This window comes from Panthera tigris, chromosome B4, assembly GCF_018350195.1.
Source record: "Panthera tigris isolate Pti1 chromosome B4, P.tigris_Pti1_mat1.1, whole genome shotgun sequence".
NCBI classification, from domain to species: Eukaryota; Metazoa; Chordata; class Mammalia; order Carnivora; family Felidae; genus Panthera; species Panthera tigris.
Window position 1 is genome coordinate 79418712 of NC_056666.1, and position 22605 is coordinate 79441316.

The window sequence follows — 22605 nt, forward strand, 5'->3', positions numbered from 1 at the left end:
CTGTGGAATGGAGAGGAGGGGAGTGACGAGAGAAAAACGAATACAAATCTGCAATTGATTTTCATAATGTTTCTGCGGTGTTTGCAAACCAATCGCCTGAACGTCCCCATCTTACCTAAGAGAGAACCCCTCCTACGTCTGCGAAGTGCTCCGAACTGATATATGACAATATCTACTTTGGATCACGTGCTCGGGGAGAGAGACTAAGACGGATAACGCGTCATCTCGCCTTCCCAAATTTTCCCCCCTCGCTAGATCGGGTCCAAAACCTCCATCTGGAGCCGGCAGGAGAAGAGAACGATGTTTAACTCGGTCAACCTGGGCAACTTCTGCTCGCCGTCGCGCAAGGAGAGGGGCGCTGATTTCGGCGAGCGAGGGAGCTGCGCCTCCAACCTCTATCTGCCCAGTTGCACTTACTACGTGCCCGAGTTCTCCACGGTCTCCTCCTTCCTGCCCCAGGCCCCTCTCGACAGATCTCCTACCCCTACTCAGCCCAAGTGCCCCCGGTCCGGGAGGTCTCCTACGGCCTGGAGCCATCCGGCAAGTGGCACCACCGGAACAGCTACTCCTCCTGCTATGCGGCGGCCGACGAGCTCATGCACCGGGAGTGCCTGCCTCCTTCCACGGTCACCGAGATCCTCATGAAAAACGAAGGCTCCTACGGCGGCCACCACCACCCCAGCGCCCCGCACGCAGCCCCCGCCGGCTTCTACTCCTCAGTCAACAAGAACAGCGTCCTGCCTCAAGCCTTCGACCGTTTCTTCGACAACGCCTACTGCGGCGGCGGCGACGCGCCGGCCGAGCCCCCCTGCCCGGGCAAGGGCGAGGCCAAGGGGGAGCCTGAGGCGCCCCCGGCCTCGGGACTGGCGTCCCGGGCTGAGGCGGGTGCCGAGGCCGAGGCCGAGGAGGAAAACACGAATCCCAGCTCGTCCGGTTCAGCCCACTCGGCGGCCAAGGAGCCGGCCAAGGGAGCCGCCCCCAGTAGGTAGCAGCGGCCGGGATACAGGCGGGCAGCGCGGGAGGGAGCGGGAGAGGGAGGGCGAAAGCAGGGGGGAGGCGAGGGGAGCGGGGACGGCCTCGTGTTTTGGGTCAGTCCGATTTTATGTGGAGTTTTATAAGCATTCAAAGGATTTTATTATAACCTACAAAGCCCTCTCTCCCAACGACTCGACTTTTTACGATGGAGAAGGGGTGGGGAGGGAGGGAAAAGGGCTCTTTGGAAAAGCCGGGTGAACCCCCCTCCCCGTTATCTCCCTCGGTCTGTGAAATTTTTAAAAGCGCCACCATCGCGAGCGATATTAACTTTGATCGTGAACTTAGAAGAGCATTTAAGGAAGGATGGGGAGCCGGGCTGCCGGGGGGTGGGACGGAGGGGAGGGGTGGAGGGGGAGAAAGGGGAGGGCGAGGGAAAGACAGGGAGAAACTCAGAGAGGGGGAGTGGTGGGGGAGAGGCAATGGAGCAGAACCTGAGACCGGAGAGGCCAGCCGGGACTCCTCTGCTTCTTTTAAAAACTATTTTTGAAATGTTCAAACTATGTGTTCTCGGGTCCTTGAGCAGAACCCCAGCCAGCCAGCCGGGGAGCCTGGCGACAGGGGGTGGGGAGAGGCGGCTCAGGGGGCTCCCTAGGCTCCAGGCCTGGGTCTCCGTGTTTCACTGCGGTCCTCGGCCTCAGAGCCGGCCTAGCCCGGTAGCTGGGCAGGCGCGGCCCCGCCGGGCGTCCTGGGGCGCCAGGGCCCCCGGAAGCGGCTCTCGGGTGGCTTTGGTGCCTGCTCGCTCGCTTCCTCCCCGCCTCCCCACTGCTCCCGCCCGATCTCACTTCTTCGCGCCTGTTCTCCGCGGTCCCCCTAGATTTGGGGGGGGGAGGGGTGGTGGGTTCTCAGAGCCACTAGGAGGGCAGCGCAGGAAGGGGCAGAGGACAGCGGCTGGGCAGGCGCCCCCCCCCCCCCACTCCCGGGACGCACTTGGCCCGGCTGGCTTCCTTCTCCCCCAGACTCCGTCAGCCAAGGCTCTCGCCCGAGGGGAGGGGCGCCGACCCTGCGGTGGCCGGGATCGGACGAGCCGGACCTGGCAGGGGGTCCGGGGCTTGCCCCAGCACCGCGGCCCGGGCGAGGAGAGCAGGCCGGCCCGGCGGGAGGGCTGCCTGGCGGTGGGCTGGGAGAAGGGCCGCTGAGCGCTCAGCGGGCTGGGGTCGCCCGGGTCTCACGTGTCTCTCTCCCCTCTCCTCGCACTTGCCCCCTCCCCTCCCCTCCAGACGCCCCCCGCACCCGCAAGAAGCGCTGCCCTTATTCGAAATTCCAGATCCGGGAACTCGAGCGAGAGTTTTTCTTCAACGTGTATATCAACAAAGAGAAGCGGCTGCAGCTGTCCCGGATGCTGAACCTGACGGACCGACAAGTGAAAATTTGGTTTCAGAACAGAAGAATGAAAGAAAAAAAACTAAGCAGAGACCGGCTGCAGTATTTCTCGGGAAACCCTCTGCTGTAACCGCAGACCGGGCCCTTTTGGGGGAGGGGGAGAAAAGGGGGAAATTATTTTATTTTATTTTTATTTTTTATTTTCTAACTCGCCTTCTTTCCGCGGGTGGAAAACTGGACTGTGGCCAGGGCTGGCCCCCACTGCCGTCGCCCGCACTTCTTTCTGGAACCTCCTCCACCTTCCGTCTGACTCTTGCTGTGGGACAGGGACCGAGCCTGGAAAGAGGGTGGAAGGGAAGTGTCCGACCCAAGGCGAGTGGACATAGCTGGCTCCGAGGCCAAGACTCTTTATTTAAAAGAAAACACACCTCGCGACAATGTCTTGCTGCTTGGATTGGGTGGGGGAGGGGCGAGAGTCGTGGGCGCCTGAGAGAACAATCCTTGAACCAAAAGCCTTCCCTTGCCCAAGTGAAAAGATCTGCTAAGACACCGTGTCTGCGAGGGGAGACATCTCGGGCTCCCCGCCCCTATCCCACCTAGCCCCACTGCTAGGGGGCAGCTAAATGTGATCCTGCCTTGCTGTGAAATTTCTGTACCTTCGACCTGGTGTTAGGTGTGCAAAGTCCTTGTCCTACCTCCGTCTGCGCCCAGGCCCCGCCTGAGCCTAGTTGTTCTCCCCGTGAACGTGTAGAGTCCTTTTTTGAAATTTCTTAACTGGTGCATTGAGGTTTCCTAACCTATTTCCAAACGTGCCCCACTCCATGGATTTATAGCTATATAGTCTATGCAGTTGTTACTTCCCTTTTTTTTTTTTTAAGGAAAAAAAAAGATTGGGGTGGAGGAAGCCGTAGGGAGGTGGGATTGGGCGCCTCCCCCATGCTGGGGCCTGAATTTTTGTAAATAAATTTCACAAGCGTTGCTTTCTACCCAGAGGGGACGGGGTGGGGGGGGGGAGGACTCGCCTGGAATGAGATTCCAATCATCTATCTCTCTCCATGTGCGTGAGTGCGCGTGTACGTGTGCAATCCCCACCCTACTCCCGTCCCAGAGGGATTGCTGTGAATTTTTTTTTTTTGGTGGCAAATAAAGATATTTCATTCTGTTCAATATTATGATTTTATTTGACCCTTTTATTAGCCCCTCTCCTCTTAAAATCCTCAGTGCTCCCAAGGCGGAGGAGGAGGAAGGCGGGGAGAGCCCAGCTGGTGAGGACAGGCTGGTGAAGTTGAGGTAGGCCGGAGCTGGTGAGCCTGCACCCTCACTCTGCTGGCTGGGGCAGAGCCTGGCGGTAGCTTCCTCCTGCTCTCAAGCTGAGGACATTACGGTGCTACTCTTAAAGCTCTCCTTTCTCACGTGCAGCCCGAGCCGCGTCCAAACTCCCAGCAACGCTTTCTGTTTAAGTACACGTTTGTTGTGGAGTTAATTGTAACCATCATCGAATTTAAATTTATAGGAATTTTCTTGGCTCCACCGCCCTCCCGCCAGATGTCTCCGTCTGTCGCAGTTAAATGTGCAGGGTTGAGGGTAGGGCTTTCATTTTTTTTTTTTTTCTCCATGAGAAGACTGTATTGGAATTTTTATATACAGTTTTGAAGGAGGGAGGGAAGAGGAGGAGAAACCAGCCCCCTCCCTTTCTTCACCAAGACTGGCCCCTGAGGGTGGAAAGGTAGGGCCGGGCCCCCCTCCCCTCAGGCACAAATGGCCAGGGTCCGTCCTCCAGACACAACTAGATGCTAGATTGGGGCCACCCTGATGTTTATACATTGGGTCTCCCAGAGTAGAAAGCCCCAGAGATTTGTTTTGTAAAGGGTTGGCATGAGGTGGGGTACTGGATATGGAGGTGACCCATGGGGAGATTCACCACACCCATCTATATTTGCTGCTTTTTTTTTTTTTTTTTTGGTATAAAGATAACCACAGTCCTTTCAAGTGCTTTCAGTGGGGGCACTCTGTCAGTCTCTGCTCCAAATTCGTTATTTAGGGGCAAAGATTTGGAACTAATTCTCTCATCTTTTCCCTCTCTTTGGAAACTGTTCTTATATAAGTCAAAGAAAATGTTTTGGTCAGTACACCTCTGTGGAATGAAAGGCAAAACACCTTGAGGGTGGACAATCACATCCAGGCTCCGTCGTTGTTTTTGATGACAGGGATCCATGCAGCTTAAGTATCTGAATCTGTAATGTGTACATGTGAGTCTTCAGATGGAATTTGCAAGCTAAGGTATATAGGCAGCCCCACAATTCCCTTATGTGCCCACACACAAATATTTTAAGTCAGTGTACCTATGGGTGCACATGAGAAGGGATATTATATGTATACTTTTTGCTGTAGGATGGAGTAAACCTGACCACATGCACATTAAGGGCTTGTGTCCTCTGTGGTGTGTAACTGCTGGCAGTGTTTATGAGCATCAGCAATAATGCAACTGAGGGTCCTCTGTGTGTGTATGTATGTGTATGCGCAAGACCCCTCTAGCCATGATATTTATCCCCTAGTCATATGAAGGAATACTGTTGGCCTGCTGGCCATGTTGCCTATAAAATAAGATGGAGATAACTCTATAGAGCAAACCTGTTTATAAGGCAAAATATTAATCTCTGAATGGATAGTGATTTTGGAGAAAAAGATTTAAAACCTACAACTACCACTTTCCTTGCAAGATGCATCCCAGGAAAGATCCCTGGCCCCAGAAGGGATTTCGGAAGGCTGGGGGTGTGGGTGTATGTGTGGGGGGTCATAGCAAAAGAAAAACAAAAGCTTCTGTGACCCGGACCCAGGAACCTGCCAGTCCCTGGCAACCCTCTAAAAAGAGAAAAAAGGGGTCTCTGTCCCCCAAACAAACCCACCTTCTGGCCCCTGGGACGTCCAACCCCCCTCGCCGGTCAGGGGCATTCTGGGCTCAGCCTCTCTGGGTAATCCCCTCCAGCCGAGGCGCTGGCCGGGAACAAAAGATCTTCGTCTAGACGCCGCCATAAAGCACCCCCCCGCGCCTCTAAACCCAGTTTCATTTCGCCCTTAACGACCCAGTCTGGCCTGTGTTAGAAAATGCTTCCGCTCTAAATAGTAAACAAACCCACAGCGGATGGTCTTGGCTCCCCCAACACACCCCAGACCCCCACGCCATTACCCTCTTGCCCCGCATTTTCCCCCTCTTCTCTTCCAGCTTTTCTCAGCTCCCAGCTCCCCACCCCCCCCCCACCCCCCAGTAAATAAACCCGAGGCCGAGTTCAAAGTTTCTCGGAGCTAAGGAGGAATGTTGGTTGTAAAAATCCAAGTTTATAGCGCACGTGGGAGTTTACAAGGGTATTAAGTGGTGTGGGCTGAGAGAGAGCACTCTGGGCCCCTCCCCCTCTCGCTACGGGCTTTAGGGGTGCAGGGGGAACTTTGGGAATTTGCAGGGAGAAATAGGTTGGGGCCAGCCTTGCGCTGGGGTTTCTTTGTCCCTCAGACCCCTGGGTTGCTGAGGAATTGGGATGCCAGGGCCCCTTGAAAGGCAGCTCACACAACCCCACCAAGCACCCCTGAGAGAAAGCCCACACGTTCTAGGTGTCCCGGATGGAGAGGACAGGCAGTTCTGCTTTGGGGAAGCAAGAAAGATGCATACCAGCTGTCTGAAAGGTAAACCGACATGGGCATACCTAGAGCCACTTCTCCACCAGAGGGAGAAAAACTACTTGGGGCTTTTTTCTCGAGTGGACTGAGGGCAGAGAGGGATTTTCTCACCAGAGCAAAGAAGAACTTTGAACTTCAAGGAAGTCAAGGGCGCCACCACCCTTCCCTCTCCCCGCCCCTCTCAGGAATCTGTAGGGCAATTCGTTTCTGGGCCAATATTCCCTCAAGGGGGCAGTCCCAGGGGTTTCCTGGTGCCCCAGGGCGGAATAATGCTGTTTGCTGAACCCTCCCTGCTCCGAGCCCGCCAGAACCGTGTGCACGCGACTACACTCTTTATTATTCATATAAACCTTTGGAAAAGGCAACGCCCGGGAAGTTTTTATAACTTTGTTTGGCATAAAAGTTTTACAAGATTCCTCCTCCCTTTTTAAAAAACTTAAAGTTTTGGTTTCGCCATGGAATGAAATTTCAGGATCTTTGGGAGGTTGTGGGGAGAGAGGTTCTGGGACCCGGGTGGGGGAGGCAGTGGTGTCTGAAGCTGCCCCGCTCTGCCTAAGGCAAAACAAGGCTTAAAGGTTGGAGTCCGCTTTTTCCTGAGGCCCACCTTGAGCCCAGCTTTGGGGGCTACCGGCTAACAGAGGCTGTGGGCCTGCAAGAGTCCCCGCCACTCAGCTCTTGAGACATACCCTCACAGACCCCCAAAGTTTGGACAATGTCAGCAGGCCCAGACATTCCCCATCACACCCTCTTGTTCTCTTGCAGACATCATTTCCCCGCCCCCCCCCCACACACACAGCCCCAAACATTCCCTCAACCCACTGCACAAAGTAGAGACCCATAACCTTGACTCAGACCGCTGATTTGGGAGAGTCTACACACATAGTTTTGCCTCCCTGTTTCTTGCAAGGTCCACACTGGGTTTTGAAGAAAGACAGGATTCAAAACGCCAAGAAATTCCTGCCCAGAGGTTCCAGGGCTTGAGTGGTTGCAAGACTGAAGGAGAAGGAGGGCCAGCAGGCTGCAGTCCGGAAGCTCAGAGAACAAAGGTGCTCATGTGGGAACATGGCTTTGGGCTGCTAAGCCCACCAGTGACCCCTTGGATCTGTCCCCCCCCCACTCGTCTGGGACTGACAGAACCCCACTCCTTCATTTCCCCAGCCTTGGGGATGCCAGTTGGGCTCAAGTCAAGGCTATTTTACTGTTCAGCTCTGGAGATCAGGACAAAGATGGAGCGACTTCTCCAAAGACAGACCTGGTGGACGAGCCTCCTTTGCGGTGATGGAATTGAAGACACCTGAGCCCTCGAACCGGGCCCTTCAGGGAGCCATCGGAGTCAGTAGGAACCGGCCCCAGCGCCCGCTTTTCTTTTCCTCTAATGGCGACTGCTGAGGCCTGGCCGCCGGCCGCTGGCAGCCATACACTTCGCCTTGTAAGGAGCCGAGTTATTAAGGCTGAAGGCAGGAGAAGGTCAACTCCAAGCCTGAGCAGTGAGGCTGGGGAGAGATGCGACCGAGCCTGGTGCCTTCCCCTCCCTGAACCCTGCACAACAGAGAAAAACAAGAAAGGTTGGCAGGGGGGGGGAGGGTATGGAGAAAGTCACGGGGGAAGGAAAACATTGAGGAGGAAAGAAAAGAGCAAAGAACAAATTGTGTAATAAAGGAAGAAAAAGGGAAGAAGGAAATGAAGAAAACGATGAATTAAGAAAGAGGAGAGATCAGAAAAAATGAAGGAAAAAATAAATTGCAGGGGGAAAAGAAGGAAAGAAAAAGAGAAAGAGAAAGAAGCAAATAAAGAGAAAGAGGGATGAACAAAAAGGAAGGAAGGAAGGAAGGAAGGAAGGAAGGAAGGAAGGAAGGAAGGGGAAAAAAAGATGGAAAACGGATCTCCGAAAAGGAATTTAGTCGGTAAGGGAGGAATGGGGTTTTTCTCCAGAGCAAGCCGCCCGACCACAGCCCTGACTTCCCGCTGGAAACCCAATCTACTGGGGCAACTTGGGAGCAAATCGCTAAAGTGGGGGGCAAGGCTCCCCCTGACAAAGACACACTCCCATCTGTCTCCTTCTCTCCAAGCTTCTTTCCAAAGTCTTTTCTGTCTGGTTTCGATTCAAGAGGCAAAGCAAAATTATTGGCCGGCTTCGGCAGGGCAAGAATGCAGTTGTGCTGGCTTAGGTTATCAGACTTCAGGATATGGGGAGTGCAGGGAGCGTGTTTTTTAGGTAAAGGTGACTGTTTGTGGCTGTGTGCACACAACTAAGCACAATTTCGACCAGTACGTGAACGGGTAAATTCCATAGCATCTGGGTGCAAATGTGCACAACGTCCAGATGTGAGAGGAACTCTGACGGCCAGGTTGCCAGGGTGGCTGTGAGATCCGGAGTGGACTAGAGGTCCCTCCAAGTGTCCCGGGTCTCCCATGTCTCTCTCATACCTGTTTGAAAATCGCCTTCCTGGGCTTCTGAGCATTCTTCAGTTTGCCCAGGATTTCCCTGCTCCCAGCTCAGCCTGGCCAGAGCCTTGTGTTAGTGAAGTCAAAAGCAAATTTTTCCTTCAAGTTTTGGGAGGAAAATGATTTGTCTGGGCCTTCAAAACAAGAGGAAAACCTCCTGCAACTTTCACCACTGGTGTGATTTTGTTTTCCATTTCACTTGAAGAGATTTCAACACACAAACTTCATTATGATTTTATTTTATTATTTTACCCCAAAGGGAGAGACGCTCTTCCTTTTTTCACTTCACCTTTGGCATTTCCCAGATGATTTCCTGAACCTCTTTGGGAAACTCTAATTTTTCCTTGGAAAAATCGGGGTGTTTCCGGGGGGCACTTGGAGGGCTAGAGCCCGGAAAACAGTCGCGGTCCCTTTCTGTTCGTTGAGCACTACATTTTCCTTCTTCTGTTTTCACATGGGGACCCCTAGTGCCCCAGCCCTCAGCCTGCCCTCTGGAACCACCGATCTTCCTGGAATATGCAAGGAGCTAGCAAGGAGCACCCTTGTCCGCTCTCTTACTCCCCGTCCCACAGGCCCAGCCCCCCATCCCTGCTGCCCTTCCAGGTTCTGCTGTCCTACCGGGAAGAGGCGCACACAATGCCAGGGTTCTCCGGGTGGGTGGGATTGGTCGACAAGTAGGCACAGCCTGAGCACTGGTCTGGCCGGCAGCCCTTGGATTTTCACATCCCCAAATTGAGGCAAGAAGGGGAGCCCCGGCGTCAGACATAGGCACAGGTCTCTCAGCCCTCCCGGAAAGTTGGGAAAATGGTTTAACAGGGTGAATGCAGCAGCGCAGACTTCTCTGGACCCCAATCCAGTTCCCCAGGGGTGCAGGCCTGAGGGTCTTGGCTCTGCGGGGTAGGGCCGGTGGGTGCCGGCAGCGGCTTGGCCGTGGCAGCCCGAGTGCCTTTGAACGCCAGGCCCGGACAATAGGACGGAAACGGCCTTTGCTCGTGGCCTCGGAAAAGACGGAGCCCAAGGGGGCAGGGCTGGGACCCACATCCGACTGTACTTCCTTGGACCCGCTCAAATGCCCCCCCTCGCCCCCATCCTCACCCTCACGCTTTCCTTTCTTTTGCCTCCACTGGGGCAGAATCCCAAAGTCTGCAAAAACCCAACAAGTTATTTAAGTCTGCGTCCGCTCGGGGTCTCGTTTAACAGCTCCGGGTTTGCGTTTATCCTGCGTAATTAGAGGCAAACGTTTGTCCCACCGGGGGTCCCACTTAGGCTGATGAATTTGATTTCTTTTTTCATTAATGGGCCGTGTTTATCATACTTTTAATTATTTCAACTTTAAACACTATTCGTTCTTGTGAGGAGGTGAGAGCCGAGGCGGGAGGCTCCTTCTCCCGGGGGGGATAATTTCCATTAATAATGGCGAGAATTCTGAAGCGACTCCAACCCCTCCCATGGCTGAGGTAAGGAGTGAGTTTGGGGTGGGTGTCGGGCTGGTAGGGAGAGCCGGTCCGGAGGCGGAGTGACTCCGCTCCTCGCTCCTCTCCCGTTAGTTCCCCAGGTTAAGTCTTGGGGCTTGCTGTTTTTGAGAGGTAATCTGGAGTTTGTCCTCTTCACCCCCCACCCCCTTCCTTGCCCCCTCCCAGGCTGGGCTCCCATTCTTCCCCTGCGAAGCTCTTGGCAACCCTCTACCACCCCAGCCAGATCCCAGCGTGGCCGGGGCAGAGGCTCCGGGAGGCCCCCAGCTACGGACACCGAGAGAAAAACTAGGAAAAGCTAAGGTTGGCCAAGCGGTACCTGGGTGTGAAGGAGAGGGCCCAGCAGACCCCCAAACAGGGGGCAAGGGCAGGAGACTGGGACGCCAAACTCCAGGGACAGGCACACCAGGCGGGAAAATAAAGGAGATGTGAAAGAGGGGGGGAGGGAACCCCCCCAAAGCCATATAATTCTCAATTGCTTTGGTCTTTAATTTCATCGCCCCATAAATGAGGAAATATCAGTTCCCATACTAAATTTTTATCCCCGGCTGATAAATATGACGGGGAATTTTCGTTGGGTCCTCGTAAAAGCGAACAGTTTCGATCAAACTGGTGGGGAAAGACTTATGCAGATAATACAAACAGAGTGGCCATAAAGTCTCCGCCGTTTCCCGCGGGGTGGGCGGTGGGACAAATGGCTCCCTGGATTAAGTGCCGCCCGGGCTGTCCCAAGTCTCGTCTGGGGCCTAAACAGCCTAACCTTGCCCCGGCCAACCCCTGCGCCGAGCCCACGGCGACCCCTGCAAATGAAAACACAAAACCCTTTCTACTCTCCCCCTGGCTGGCCCTGCAAACAAGTCACACATTACACATTTTCTTCCAGGATTCCCGGGGGTCCAGGGACCCCTGTGCCTCCTCTCTTGCCCCCTGGATGAGAGAGTTCGGCTGATTTCTTTCCGAAGTCCTTTTCTAGCAGCCGCTGGCTTGGGCCTCTCCAGGAGCGATCCAGCCTCCACACTCCACGCCAGGGCGCCCTGAGCACCGGTCCTTGCCCGGCCAGACTCCAGCCCTTTGGAAAATCGAAACCCCGGGCTTCGTCCGGGGTGGGGGGAAATGCGGGGCGACCGGAAAGACAAGTTATTCTCCAGATTCCGTTTCCTGAGGAAGGGGTGGAGAGTTTAGTTCGCTTTGGGAGAAAGGCCATGGAGAAACGGAAAGAACTATTTAAAATATACCCTGTCCCTTATTTCTCCTTTCCCTTTATTAAAAAATAAAACCCACAAAAACAGGCTGGTTCCTCTCCCCCATTTAAAAACGCCCTCCCCCTCCCAGCCCATTCGCTCTGCAAAGGACACGTCTCTGGGTAGGATTTTGTCGCATCTGGTGTCCTAGTTTCCCCGTGTGATACGTGACTCCCCACAAACCAGCGGAGGCCCCGCAGGCTCCCTCTTTCTCTCTGGGAATATGCCCTGTTTTAGTGGGGGCAAGGTCAATTGGAAAGCGAGGGCCGCCAAGGCCTGCAGCAAAGCAGCCGAACCGACTCCAAGGCCAAAGCCTTCCAGCCCCTGAGATGGTGACCCAGGAGTCGCCCACCCTGCAAAGGCCGGGCTGCGCTCCCGGGGTCGGGGAGCCGGTGCCTCTGGTCTTCGGCTTCCTCCTCCCCCGACCCCTAGATCCACTGGAAACCTCCTTTACCCTCCTGGAGCAGTCCTGAAGTGATGGTGACCCCCTCCTTGGTCCACTCCAGACACTGGAGGTTCCTCCGTCAAGCCCCACGGGGCACTTAGAACTCAACCAGCTTCCATGAGCGGAGAGGTCCGGGAACTGAGCTCCCGGGCCAAGCCCGGCGAACCGGGACGCGGGAGAGCAGGAAGTTTAGTTCTGTTTGGGATTCCTTAACTTTTTCTCCCTTTCTCTGCCCACTGGAGCCCTTCCCACCAAGTTCACCCCACACCCATCCCAAGGGAAGAAGCGGGGCCCAGAGGCCAGGAGAGGAAAAGAAGAGGTGAAGCGAAGGGAAGAAGTACCTGAATCGTGTCTTGACCTTTTAATTTGAATTTGACTGTTTTGAGCCCCTAGATGCCTTGATCTCTCCCTCTCTCCTGCATTTCCCCCCTCTCCGCCCCACTTTCCCCAAGAGTTACAAGCTTGTTCCCGGGTAAACAAACCCCATTCTTCCTAGAACCCCCCCTCCCACCTTCCTCCACCCCTCTCCTGCCCCTGCCGCCCCGGGGGCGCTTCCTTTGTTCGCGGGGAAGGGCTCCGGCGCCCCTACCCCGAAGCGGCTGCTAGGTGGCGCTGTTACTCCACGCTGCGCGCTCCGCCTGCCGACAACTTGACCCCGCTGACGTCACGGCCGTCTGAATCATCAAGGCCATTTTCAAATCCCATTGGTCTAGCCGTCACATGGTGAGGACTGAATGCGCGGATAATTATGGAGCTGATATTTCCCCCCCCTCCCCTTCTTTTCCCTCCCGCCCCTCCAACCACCCCCCCTCCCGGATGGGGAAAAAAAAAGATGTCAGCTCCTCCGCTGTAGTATTGCTCCTTAAAAACCCCTCTCTCTGAAAATGACATGCCCTCGCAATGTAACTCCGAACTCGTACGCTGAGCCCTTGGCTGCGCCCGGCGGAGGAGAGCGCTATAGCCGGAGCGCAGGCATGTATATGCAATCTGGGAGTGACTTCAACTGCGGGGTGATGAGGGGCTGCGGGCTCGCGCCCTCGCTCTCCAAGAGGGACGAGGGCAGCAGCCCCAACCTCGCCCTCAACACCTACCCGTCCTACCTCTCGCAGCTGGACTCCTGGGGCGACCCCAAAGCCACCTACCGCCTGGAACAACCTGTTGGCAGGCCGCTGTCCTCCTGCTCCTACCCACCTAGTGTCAAGGAGGAGAATGTCTGCTGCATGTACAGCGCAGAGAAGCGGGCGAAAAGTGGCCCCGAGGCAGCTCTCTACTCCCACCCCCTGCAGGAGTCCTGCCTCGGGGAGCACGAGGTACCCGTGCCCAGCTACTACCGCGCCAGCCCGAGCTACTCCGCGCTGGACAAGCCGCCCCACTGTGCCGGGGCCAACGACTTCGAAGCCCCTTTTGAGCAGCGGGCCAGTCTCAACCCGCGCGCCGAACATCTGGAGTCGCCCCAGCTCGGGGGCAAAGTGAGTTTCCCTGAGACCCCCAAGTCCGACAGCCAGACCCCTAGCCCCAATGAGATCAAGACCGAGCAGAGCCTGGCGGGCCCAAAAGGCAGCCCCTTGGAGAGCGAAAAGGAGCGGGCCAAAACCGCGGACTCCAGCCCAGACACCTCGGATAACGAAGCGAAAGGTAAGGCCGCCTGGGCCGCGGCCCGGCTGGGACGCTCGGGCACTTGGTCTTCGTGGCTGGGGCGGGGGCAAGGGGAGGGTTGGGCCGAGGAGGCCCTGGACGGTCCCGGGAATGCGATCCCGGCTTGCGACTCGTGTCTGCTGAGCGCCAGGCTGGTGGCGCGTCATTTGGCTAAGGAAGGTAAGCGGCAGAGTGGAGGGGCCGGGCCGGCAGCGGCCGTGGGCGCCGAGACCCGGGAGTGGTGCGCACCGCGGGCAGCCTGCAGGCGCCTTGTGCTGCCCAGGGCTGATGACGGCTCCCGGGCGCGTGCTGGCTTCGGTTTGCTTGCTTTGCGGTGGTGACTGGGGGGGCTGATGTCCCCCATTCGGGTCAGAAGCTCGCAAAAAGCTTAAAATGGCGATCTTGGGCCAGCAACTAGGGAAGGCTTGGGAGAAGGGGGATTTCGCTTTCCTGCGTTTTCCCAGTTGAAAATTGTTTCCTTCGAAGCGCGATTTGTTGTTTGTGAGTCTGATTTGTGCTTGTGGTTTGGGCTCCTGCGGTTTGGGCTCAGCTGGGGGGGCCTCAGGCAGCGGGGCTGGGGCAGAAAGAGGTGGAGGTGAAGGGCTGACCGCCACGTCCTCCCTCCTTCCCCCAAACGCCTGGCTTGGGGATGGCGTTGGAACAGGGCATTTGGGATGTTGTAAGTTCTTTTTTGTCTCCCCTGTTAATTTTTTTTCCTTTTTCTTTCTCTACTTAAATTTCAAAAAAAAAATTTTTTTTTCGTTGTCTTCCAAAAGCAGCTTACAAATGAGTGGTTGGAAAATTTCTGTGTGCGTGGCAAGCGGTCTTCTCCTGAAAGGGAATGTTGCTTTAGTTGGATTTCATCGTGATTTGGGTTGGAGAGAGAAAGCCTATCCAGAGTTCAAGCTCAGGGTTCAAGATTCATTTCTGCTGCAGGAACTGGGGGCCTCCAGGACCTTTCTCTGACACCTGGAGAAAGAATGTGGGGGAAATGGGAGCTGCGGAGGGAGCCTGAGGGGACCGACTTTCCCTGAAAAGTTGAAACAAAAAACATCAGAAAAGGCCCAACTGGGAGGAGAGGAATAAACCTGTTTCCCATGGCACTGGCTACTGGAGGCTGTATATAAATGGGGCTCTTTGGGTGTAGAGGGAGATGGAATACTGAGAGAGAGCTGAGCAGACTGGGGGCGGCCTGGATCTTGTGGCGCTTTGTATATGGATGCGGCGCACACGCATGCCTGGCGGCGACCTGTGTCACACTCACACACACGCCTCTCGCAGGCTTAGCGCACACTCACGCATGCCCGCTCCCTCTCAAACACGCACACACGCACACACACTGTTTTGGCGGGCAAGGGTAGAGCTTTGCCCTCTTGGGTGTCTCCTCAGCCAGAAGATGAGCACGGGTGTGCTCATGAGGCTGCAGGAGTGAGGTACACACACCCACGGAGGCTTCCCTGTGGCACATGTGCAGCGTGAAAGTTTAATTTTGTGCCCCCTCCCCAGGCTCTGAGCTTTGTTGGGACACGATTTTAGGATGGGAAAACCTGCCTCCTAACCCCCCACCAAAAGCAAAGTCAAGGTTAACAAGTCTACCTCCTAACTGGGACTGCCCCCGTTGGGGTAGGCAACCCTTCCTCTCCTCCCCTGTCCACAACAACCTAAGCCCCTCCACCCCAACTAATCCCTCTAACTCTGCACTTTGCCTCTGCCTTTCTTGCTCTCACCACCCTCCCCCATATGGTGTCTCAACCAGGCCACAGCCAAGAGGGCTTTTGGCCAGACTTCCTCATTTGTAATTTCTCCCTTCCCCCCCAAACCCAACAACCCCAATAAGAAAATAAATAGGACAGAGTTAGATGCGGAGAGCCTCTAAACAATTTGGCAAGAAGCTGCAGGTGCAGAGGCTGGAGCGGAATTAAGGACATTCAAATGTCTAAAACTATAGCCTCAAGTTTGCTTTTGTGTGTGTGTGTGTGTGTGTGCCTCTTGATTCCCCCAGGGCCCCGTCCCGCTCCCCAGGAAGATAAGAGCGAGGAATCTGGCAGTTACATTTGGCAAAGCGGGGAGATAGAGCACAGAGCCATCAGCAGAATCCTTTGCTGGGTGCCCTTCTTGAGTGTCTGGACTCTGGGGTTTTTTTCCCTAGAAAAGATGGCCAAGGTCTCTTCTGCTGCTTGAGGACCAAGGCTGGTCCATTCCAGCCAACATGTGTACCAAGGAGAGAAGTTGTCAATAAGATAATGAGAAACACACACTATGTCTATAGCATCTCCTTATATAAATAGACACGTGTGTGCCTATGTGTGTACATATGTGTGACACTGTGCATCTCTACAGGAATACACATGTATGTACAGGCATACATATCTCTGTAGACTAGGTGGAGATTTCCAGGAGGCTGCATTTCCTCAGGATATCTCTCTCCCTTGACCTTAGGTCCCATGGCTAGGGCAGTTGTCTGAGGACCCCTCAGCACGCCCCAGAGCTGTTGCCCCTGACCTCTGCTGCCTGCACCAGCAACCCTGCTTCAGCTACTCACACCTGGGGGAAATGGCCAGGAGAGGAAGAGCTGGCAACGGGAGATTGAAAGGGGCAGAGTTGCTCTGTGGCACTTCAGGTGGGAACAAGGGCTGGGGGTCTGGTGCAGGGACAGCTGCGGTGGCCTCTGGCCACAGAGCCTAAGGCGACAACATCCCTCCACTGAGTTGAAAGGGGTCAAAGCTCTCTGGGAATTGCTCTAGGCAGCAGGGGGGACTCTGCAACCCCGTATGAGGCCTGGGAGGCGCTTTTCCTTCTAGTTGGATTTTTCCAGAACTGGAATGAAACACAGAGGAGGGAGGGCCTGGTGAGGTTGAGAGCGCGTGCCAGGGTCAGGAAGCTGAGGGAGAGTGGGAGTACTCAGAATCTGCTAGGTCAAGGTGGATTGGGGTAATTTAATTAATAAATGCTTTGGAGGCGAGAACTGTCTGTCTTTCCCCCCACGTAAGTCAGGACCCCAAAGAAATTCTAAGAGCCCTGAGCCCAAGAGGACCCCACCAGTCAGGCCTGTGGGGTGAAAGCAGCCCCCTGTGCTCCCTCAGCCGCCCCCACAGCTGGCTGGCAGCAGCTAGGGTTTGCCTCTTCAAGGGATACTTATGTAAATAATGTTATTTTTAACAGAGGAGATAAAGGCAGAAAACACCACAGGAAATTGGCTGACAGCAAAGAGCGGAAGGAAGAAGAGGTGCCCCTATACTAAACACCAGACGCTGGAATTGGAGAAAGAATTTCTGTTCAATATGTATTTGACGCGAGAGCGCCGCCTGGAGATTAGCAAGACCATTAACCTTACAGACAGACAAGTCAAAATCTGGTTTCAAAATCGCAGAATGAAACTCAAGAAAATGAACCGAGAGAATCGGATCCGGGAACTGACCTCCAATTTTAATTTCACCTGAGCGCGCGGCCTCCCCTCCCCCTCCCCCCTCTCCCCGATCCTTCCTTTCCCCGCCCCTCCTCCCTTTGTGCCTGGTGGTATATTTTTTTTTCCCTCCCTGAGTATAAATGCAACGCGCCTGCAAAAAAAGGCAAAGACCTCAGACTCTCCTTCCAAGGGACCTATGGTTCGTGCTGCGAAGATGCATCCACCTAAAGCATGAGAAATGGGGTGCCGGGGTGTGGGGTGTGGTGTGCCCGCATAGACAAGGGTGGGAGTGTGGCTGGTGTGTGTGTCAACCCCTCACTCACCCACGCACTCACACTAACCATCCTGTCCTCCATGCAAAGTTAAGGTCGAATCCACCCGATCATAGGGGGGAAAAGAGGGAAGAAAAAATCAACCAGAGAAGGTCTGTAATCTCGCAGAGCACAGTCAGAATCGCTCCTTCCTTGCTGCATTTCCTCCTTAGGATAATAGACGTTTTGGAAAGTTCGGCTAGTGTTTTGTGTGTTTGTCGTAGCGCCCAGCGCCTCCAGCAAACCCTCTCCGTGTCTTTACCTCCTGGTTGCTCTGAGAATCTGCTTGAAGTCTCGTATTTGTACTGCTTTCTGCTTTTCTCCCAATCCTCCCAGCACCCCCACATCCCCCCGCCACTGACACCTCAGAAATTCCATCCAGAGGAATACAAAAAAATTTTAAAAATTTAAAATAGAACATAGTGAAGCAAAGACAGAAATCCCCCCCCCTCCCAAATATCGCCCTGTCCCTGTCTGGGAGTTGTGTTATTTAAAGATATTCTGTATGTTGTATCTTTTGCATGTAGCTTCCTTAATGGAGAAGAAAATCCTAATAAATTTCCAGAATCGTAATCCTCAAATGGGTGGTTTTTTGTTTTTAAATGTTTTTTTTAGCAACACCCCCCCCCCAACGAGGCTGAGTGTGTGGATGTGTGTGTTTTGTGTTTGACTCATCTCCTAGAGCCTTTCTAGAATGTCTCTTGGCGGGTTTAATGTAAGTGAGAGACCATAACGTTGATTTAAATATTATCCAGGTGACCACAATAAGTCAAGGTCATAAAACAGTAATGTCAGGACGGTCTTGGTGCGCGCGAGAGGTGGATTTTATGATCTGCAAATATAATGTGGTGCTGCAGTAAAAGATGCATTTAAAGGTGACTGGAGGAGGGAAAGAGGCAGAGAGCAAACTGCAATCTTGAGGAGCAGACGGATCTGATTGCCTGGGGTGCTGGGCCAGGCACACCCCACCGCCGCTGGGGGAACCCCAAGAGCCCCCCACCTATCCAAGGAGAGGAATAAACTTAACCGCCGGAGGGGGACGAGGAGCTCAGCCACCCCCCCCCCTCGACAGCAGCAGCAGAAGCTCGGGCAGAGGCAGGAGGAGGAGGCGGCGACAAGGTAAGAGAAGCGGTTTCTTGTTCTTCTCTTGGCGGCGGAGTGGGGACTAGCGGCGTCCCCAGGTGCCCGGCCGTGCCGCGGGCACAACAGGGAGGAAGGTGTTTCGGGCATCTGAGCTTGCTGAGAACCCAGGCTTGCCTTGTGGCCGCTCGCAGTGGAGGGCAGTGGCCGGGAGCTCCCTCTCCTCCCCTCCCCGACCCCGCTGCCTTGGGGTTCGGCTGTTAAAGGGGTGAATTGGTGGTTTTTGGCTTCTTTCGCTACACGGGCACTTAGGGTCGCCTTGAGGTCGACACATGGGTCTAGATGTTGCTCAGTCTGGTCGTCTGCTGGGGGAAACAGGGGGAGGGTGGGCTAGAAAGGGCTGGAGCTTGAAGCTTGGGTTTCCTGCTTTCTGCTGGTTTGGATGTGAGCCTTATTCAGGCTCTCGGTCCCCACGCTCCCTGGCCGTGGGGCTTTGCCAGGCAAGTGGCCTGATTGGAAGAGGCTCTGGAGCACAGGCGCCTTGGTTCGGCCACCCATAGATGCAGGGAAGCAAAGCAGAGCTGAGAGAGGGAGAGGATCGGAGGGAATCCAGGAGGAGAGCACAGGAGAGCCAGATGGACAAGACAGGGGACCCAGCTCAAGAGTGGAAGGACCCTCCAGCCTCCCCCAGGGCCAGAGCCAGAGGCAGGGGAATAGCTCCACTGCGGTGCTGGGGGCGGGGCGGGGGGTTTGGCGGCTGGAGGTCCCATTTCACCAGAGTTTCCCTGAGCAATTTGCTTAGACCAGAGGCTGATGAGGGCAGTCAGACCCCCTACCCACCCAGCCACCCAAAGTCTACTCTCTAGTCCTTAGAGAGGTTGTGGGGGCGGAAAGGGGGACGGGGCTGAATTTCTTCCTTCCCCAACCCCCTTCCCTTCTCCTCCCGATAGATGCAAAGCCGAATCTCCCGCCCTGCTCGCTCAGCTGATCTGTGGCTTAGGTAGTTTCATGTTGTTGGGATTGAGTTTTGAACTCGGCAACAAGAAACTGCCTGAGTTACATCAGTCGGTTTTCGTCGAGGGCCCCAACCCACCTACCCGGCTCCTTCCCTCCCCAGTGGGACTGCCCCACAGCCCCCTCCCAGATAGGGCAAATGGGCACAGACTGATGAGGGCAAGCTGTGAGTGGGGCCGCAGGACAAGTCTGGAGAGCCCTGTTTTATACTGTCCACTCCTCAGCCTGTCCCAATCCCTGTGAGTGAGGGAGAGGAGTTTTTTCCTGCAGCTATTGTTTCCTGGGCCCAGCTGATGGAGACAGACAAAGAAAGTCTAGCCAATTCCAAGGAAATTCAGGAATTTGAGTAAGAGGTGGCCTGGTGGGCCAGCTCAGTTGGGTAGCTGGGTGGGGCAGGATCAGTAGAAGAGAGGAGAAGCACAGAAAGAGAAGGGAGTCTCTGGAAGGGCCAGTTTCTCTCACCTGCCACCTCCAAAGACAAAAATCTGCCTCCAGTTGGCTGGGGCTGGAGCTTCCCCTTAGAAAAGTGGGGTGACTGGGGTGGGGGGTGTCCCAAGAGTTGGGGAACTCTGAGCGCCAGCTCAGCCACCTCCCCTTCCCCTTCTATAGTTCCATCCCCAATGAGAAAGGGCATATTTAGGGTATTAGTAGGTTAGAGGGAAGCCATCAAGTCCAAGTAGAAACCCCCCCCCCCACACGCCCTACTGGGAAACATCAGGACAGGAACCTGGCTGTAGTCTCTGTCTCGCTGTCTGTGGCCCACAGGCCTGGGTCTGTTGTGTCTGTGGCTGTCAGGCAGCTGCTTGTCTTTGCGCTGTGTGGAAATGTCTGGGTGAACGGAGGCTGCCAGCGCCCACCATTACCATATTGTTGGGAAGGTTGTTGGCTGATGCCAGGGGGAGGAGGGGAGGTTAATGGAGTAAAGGAGAATCTGAGCAATGTGAAACTTTGCAAAGCTTCTTCCCCTCCTTTCTCCACCTGGTTCCTCAATCCTGGCCCTGGTGGCTAGAGAGAAGGCTCCCCAAAAAGGCTTCTCTGCCTGCAGAGAAAAAATGAGGGGGGGGTGTCAGGAAGAATGGGGAGATACACCCCTGCTCTCAGAGAGACTGGGAAAGAGAAAGCCAAAAGGAGGAGGACAGGCTGTTGGTTCTCTTACTTTGGAAATAGTATGGTTATTAACACATTCTCAACTTGGAGAGGGGAACACAATTGTGTCCCTGTAACAAAATATATACCTGGAGTTCTATATTCTCACAGTGGTCTGCTGGGGGGATATTTCTAACCCTGTATGAGTGTGAGTCTCTGTTTCTGTATCTCTGGCTCCTCCAGGCTCTCTCAAATCCCACGTCTATTTTTTACGTGAATACTTCACGTATTTTTCTGTCTTTCTTATACAAAGAGATTTCCTTTGACCCCAGGGAGGCTAGAGGAGAAAATGGGATAGAGCCTTTCTTCTCCCTAGCTGAATTTGTTAGTCTGTCTTTCCGTCTGTCCCCCAGCCCTTTGTGGGGGAAAAGAATCTCTTCCCTTGAAGGAAAACGCTCAATCTCTCTATGGCTCCCGGGGAAATAGGGAGGTTTTCAGAGAGGAAGGCCAGCTGGTGCGAGGCAGGCAGGGGCTCCCCTGGTTTGGGAGCCCTTAGCAGTCTCTGAGTTTTCAAGCTGTCAGAATCACAGGGCCAGTTGGAGTGAAGGGAGTCCCAGGCAGGGGCGGGGTGCTCAGGAGTGCCTGGCTTGGGGAGAGCGTCCCTCATGGGCCGAAATTCACCAATGAACGACTTTTGCTCTTTGAGTCTCTCTCTGCCCCCATTTCCGTTTCAGAGCTGGTGGGCTTGATGGGGGGTGGCCACAGAGCCAGGAGTCTGGGGTGTCCCCCTCCCCAAATCCTGGGAAATGGGGTGAGTTCTCATCCCGCCAAGGTGAGGGCCAGGCTGGTGGCCAGAGTCCACCCCGGGGCCCTGGGACTGTAGATTATGGCTAAGGCGATGGTGATTATTTATTCGCTTCGCTGGAAGGGAGTCTTCAGAAGAAACAGCGTGAAGAGGAGGGAAAAAATTATCTCTCTCGTCTGCGGATATTAAGATGGATTTTTATTTCTTAAAGGACCCTCCCCGCCGAGAGCGCATAAGCGTAAACTTAATATATGCTCCGCAGCCCAACTCCAGAAATCGCAATAAAAGTTAAAACCTCCCCTACTGGTTTTTTTTAATTATGATATGGGAAAGAGGAGCAGGATTTATAGAGCTGAACTCTCGGCGTGTGAGTGTTTAAGACTTGCGGGAGACGGAGGAAAAGGCAAGAGCTCGCCAAGGAGAGCTTTGGTCTCTGAGATAATCTCGCGGGCTGCGGGGGCTCCGGCTTAGCCCGGCGGATCTTCTGTAACCTCCCTGGGACCTCGGCTCCCCGGTTCCCCCGGCACCCTCCGCCCAGGCCCACGGCTTTGCCCCGGCTCGGAGACGCAGCCTTTCTCGGGAACAGGTGAAGGGCAGCAGCGGCTGGGGACTGGGGGCTGCGGGTGGGAGCGTCAGGGCACTGGGCTTTGTGTGGGTCCCGTGCAGGGGACGAGGTTTGCAGTCCCGGGCAGGACCGTGGGCCGAGTGTGGCCCGGCGGGCGCCTCGGCCAGGAGGGGCGTCCGGGCCCGGCGCGAGAGCACGGGCAAGGTGGATTGTGTGTGGACTTTGGCCGCAGACGGAGCAGAGCGGGCTCCGGGGCGGGCGGAGGCCAGCCTCGAGGCGGGCGACCGGATGTTGAGTCTGTAGGAAGGACCTTGAGGTCTGTTTGGTGTTTGGGCTGCCGGGGGGCGGCGGCCCAGAGTGTGGAGCGCGCTGTGCGAGGGGCGCGGCGGTCAGCGTGGGCGAGGCAGCAGGCCCCGCACACCTCTGCTGCTACAGGGCCGCGTCCAGGGCGTCTGAACAGAGGCCGGCCAGTGGTCAGAGCTTGGAAAATAAACGCGGTTAAGGGTCTTTCTTTTTTTCTTTTCCACGTAAGAGGTCCTTCTGTCTCTCTCTCTCTCTCTCTCTCTCTCTTTCGGAGATACCTGGATTTGGTCCAGAACAGGTTGCCCGCGGGAGGGCCCCGCGAGCGGCAGCGCGCGAGGGAGGGAGAGAGGGAGGGAGGGCGAGAAAGAGGGAGGGAGGGAAGGAGGGCGGGCAGCGGCGGCGGCTGCGGTGGCCGGGGCTTCCCTCCCCCGGCGGGAGGCGGCTGCCCTGCATCTGTGGCCGTGGGGAGCCGAGGAGCAGGTAACGAAGGCGCTTCCCGAGGCGGGATTGGACCAAGCCAGAGGGACCGAGTCTTCCGGGTCTCTGCCCAACGCCCTGGAGGGGAGAGAAGGTAGGGAGATCGGCGCCTGCCCGGCCTGGCAGAGAGGCCTCGGGAATGTTGAACCTGCATTTGATTTTAGGCTCACACTCATGTTGTGAGTCTGTCTGCCTCCGGAGACGCGGTTTGCCTGTCTGTCTGTCTGTCTGTCTGAGATGTCCCAGACCCTAGGCTCTCCTTCCAAAAGCTGAAAAAACAGGGAATTTTCGTC

The 22605-nt window shown here is 55.3% G+C and overlaps 2 protein-coding genes across 2 annotated transcripts; both read left to right on the plus strand.

Annotated features, from left to right (window-relative positions):
- The first annotated feature begins 300 nt into the window (after positions 1-300).
- Positions 301-2485, plus strand: HOXC11 (homeobox C11). The gene is given in 3 exon segments (XM_042990837.1): positions 301-457; positions 460-981; positions 2253-2485. Coding segments are annotated over 3 exon segments (912 nt in total).
- A 10029-nt stretch (positions 2486-12514) lies between these two features.
- Positions 12515-16715, plus strand: HOXC10 (homeobox C10). Its single transcript, XM_007081401.3, has 2 exons — positions 12515-13265; positions 16428-16715. The coding sequence occupies exons 1-2, from the start codon at positions 12515-12517 to the stop codon at positions 16703-16705; spliced, it is 1029 nt and encodes a 342-aa protein (XP_007081463.1). The 3' UTR covers positions 16706-16715.
- The last annotated feature ends 5890 nt before the right edge of the window (positions 16716-22605 follow it).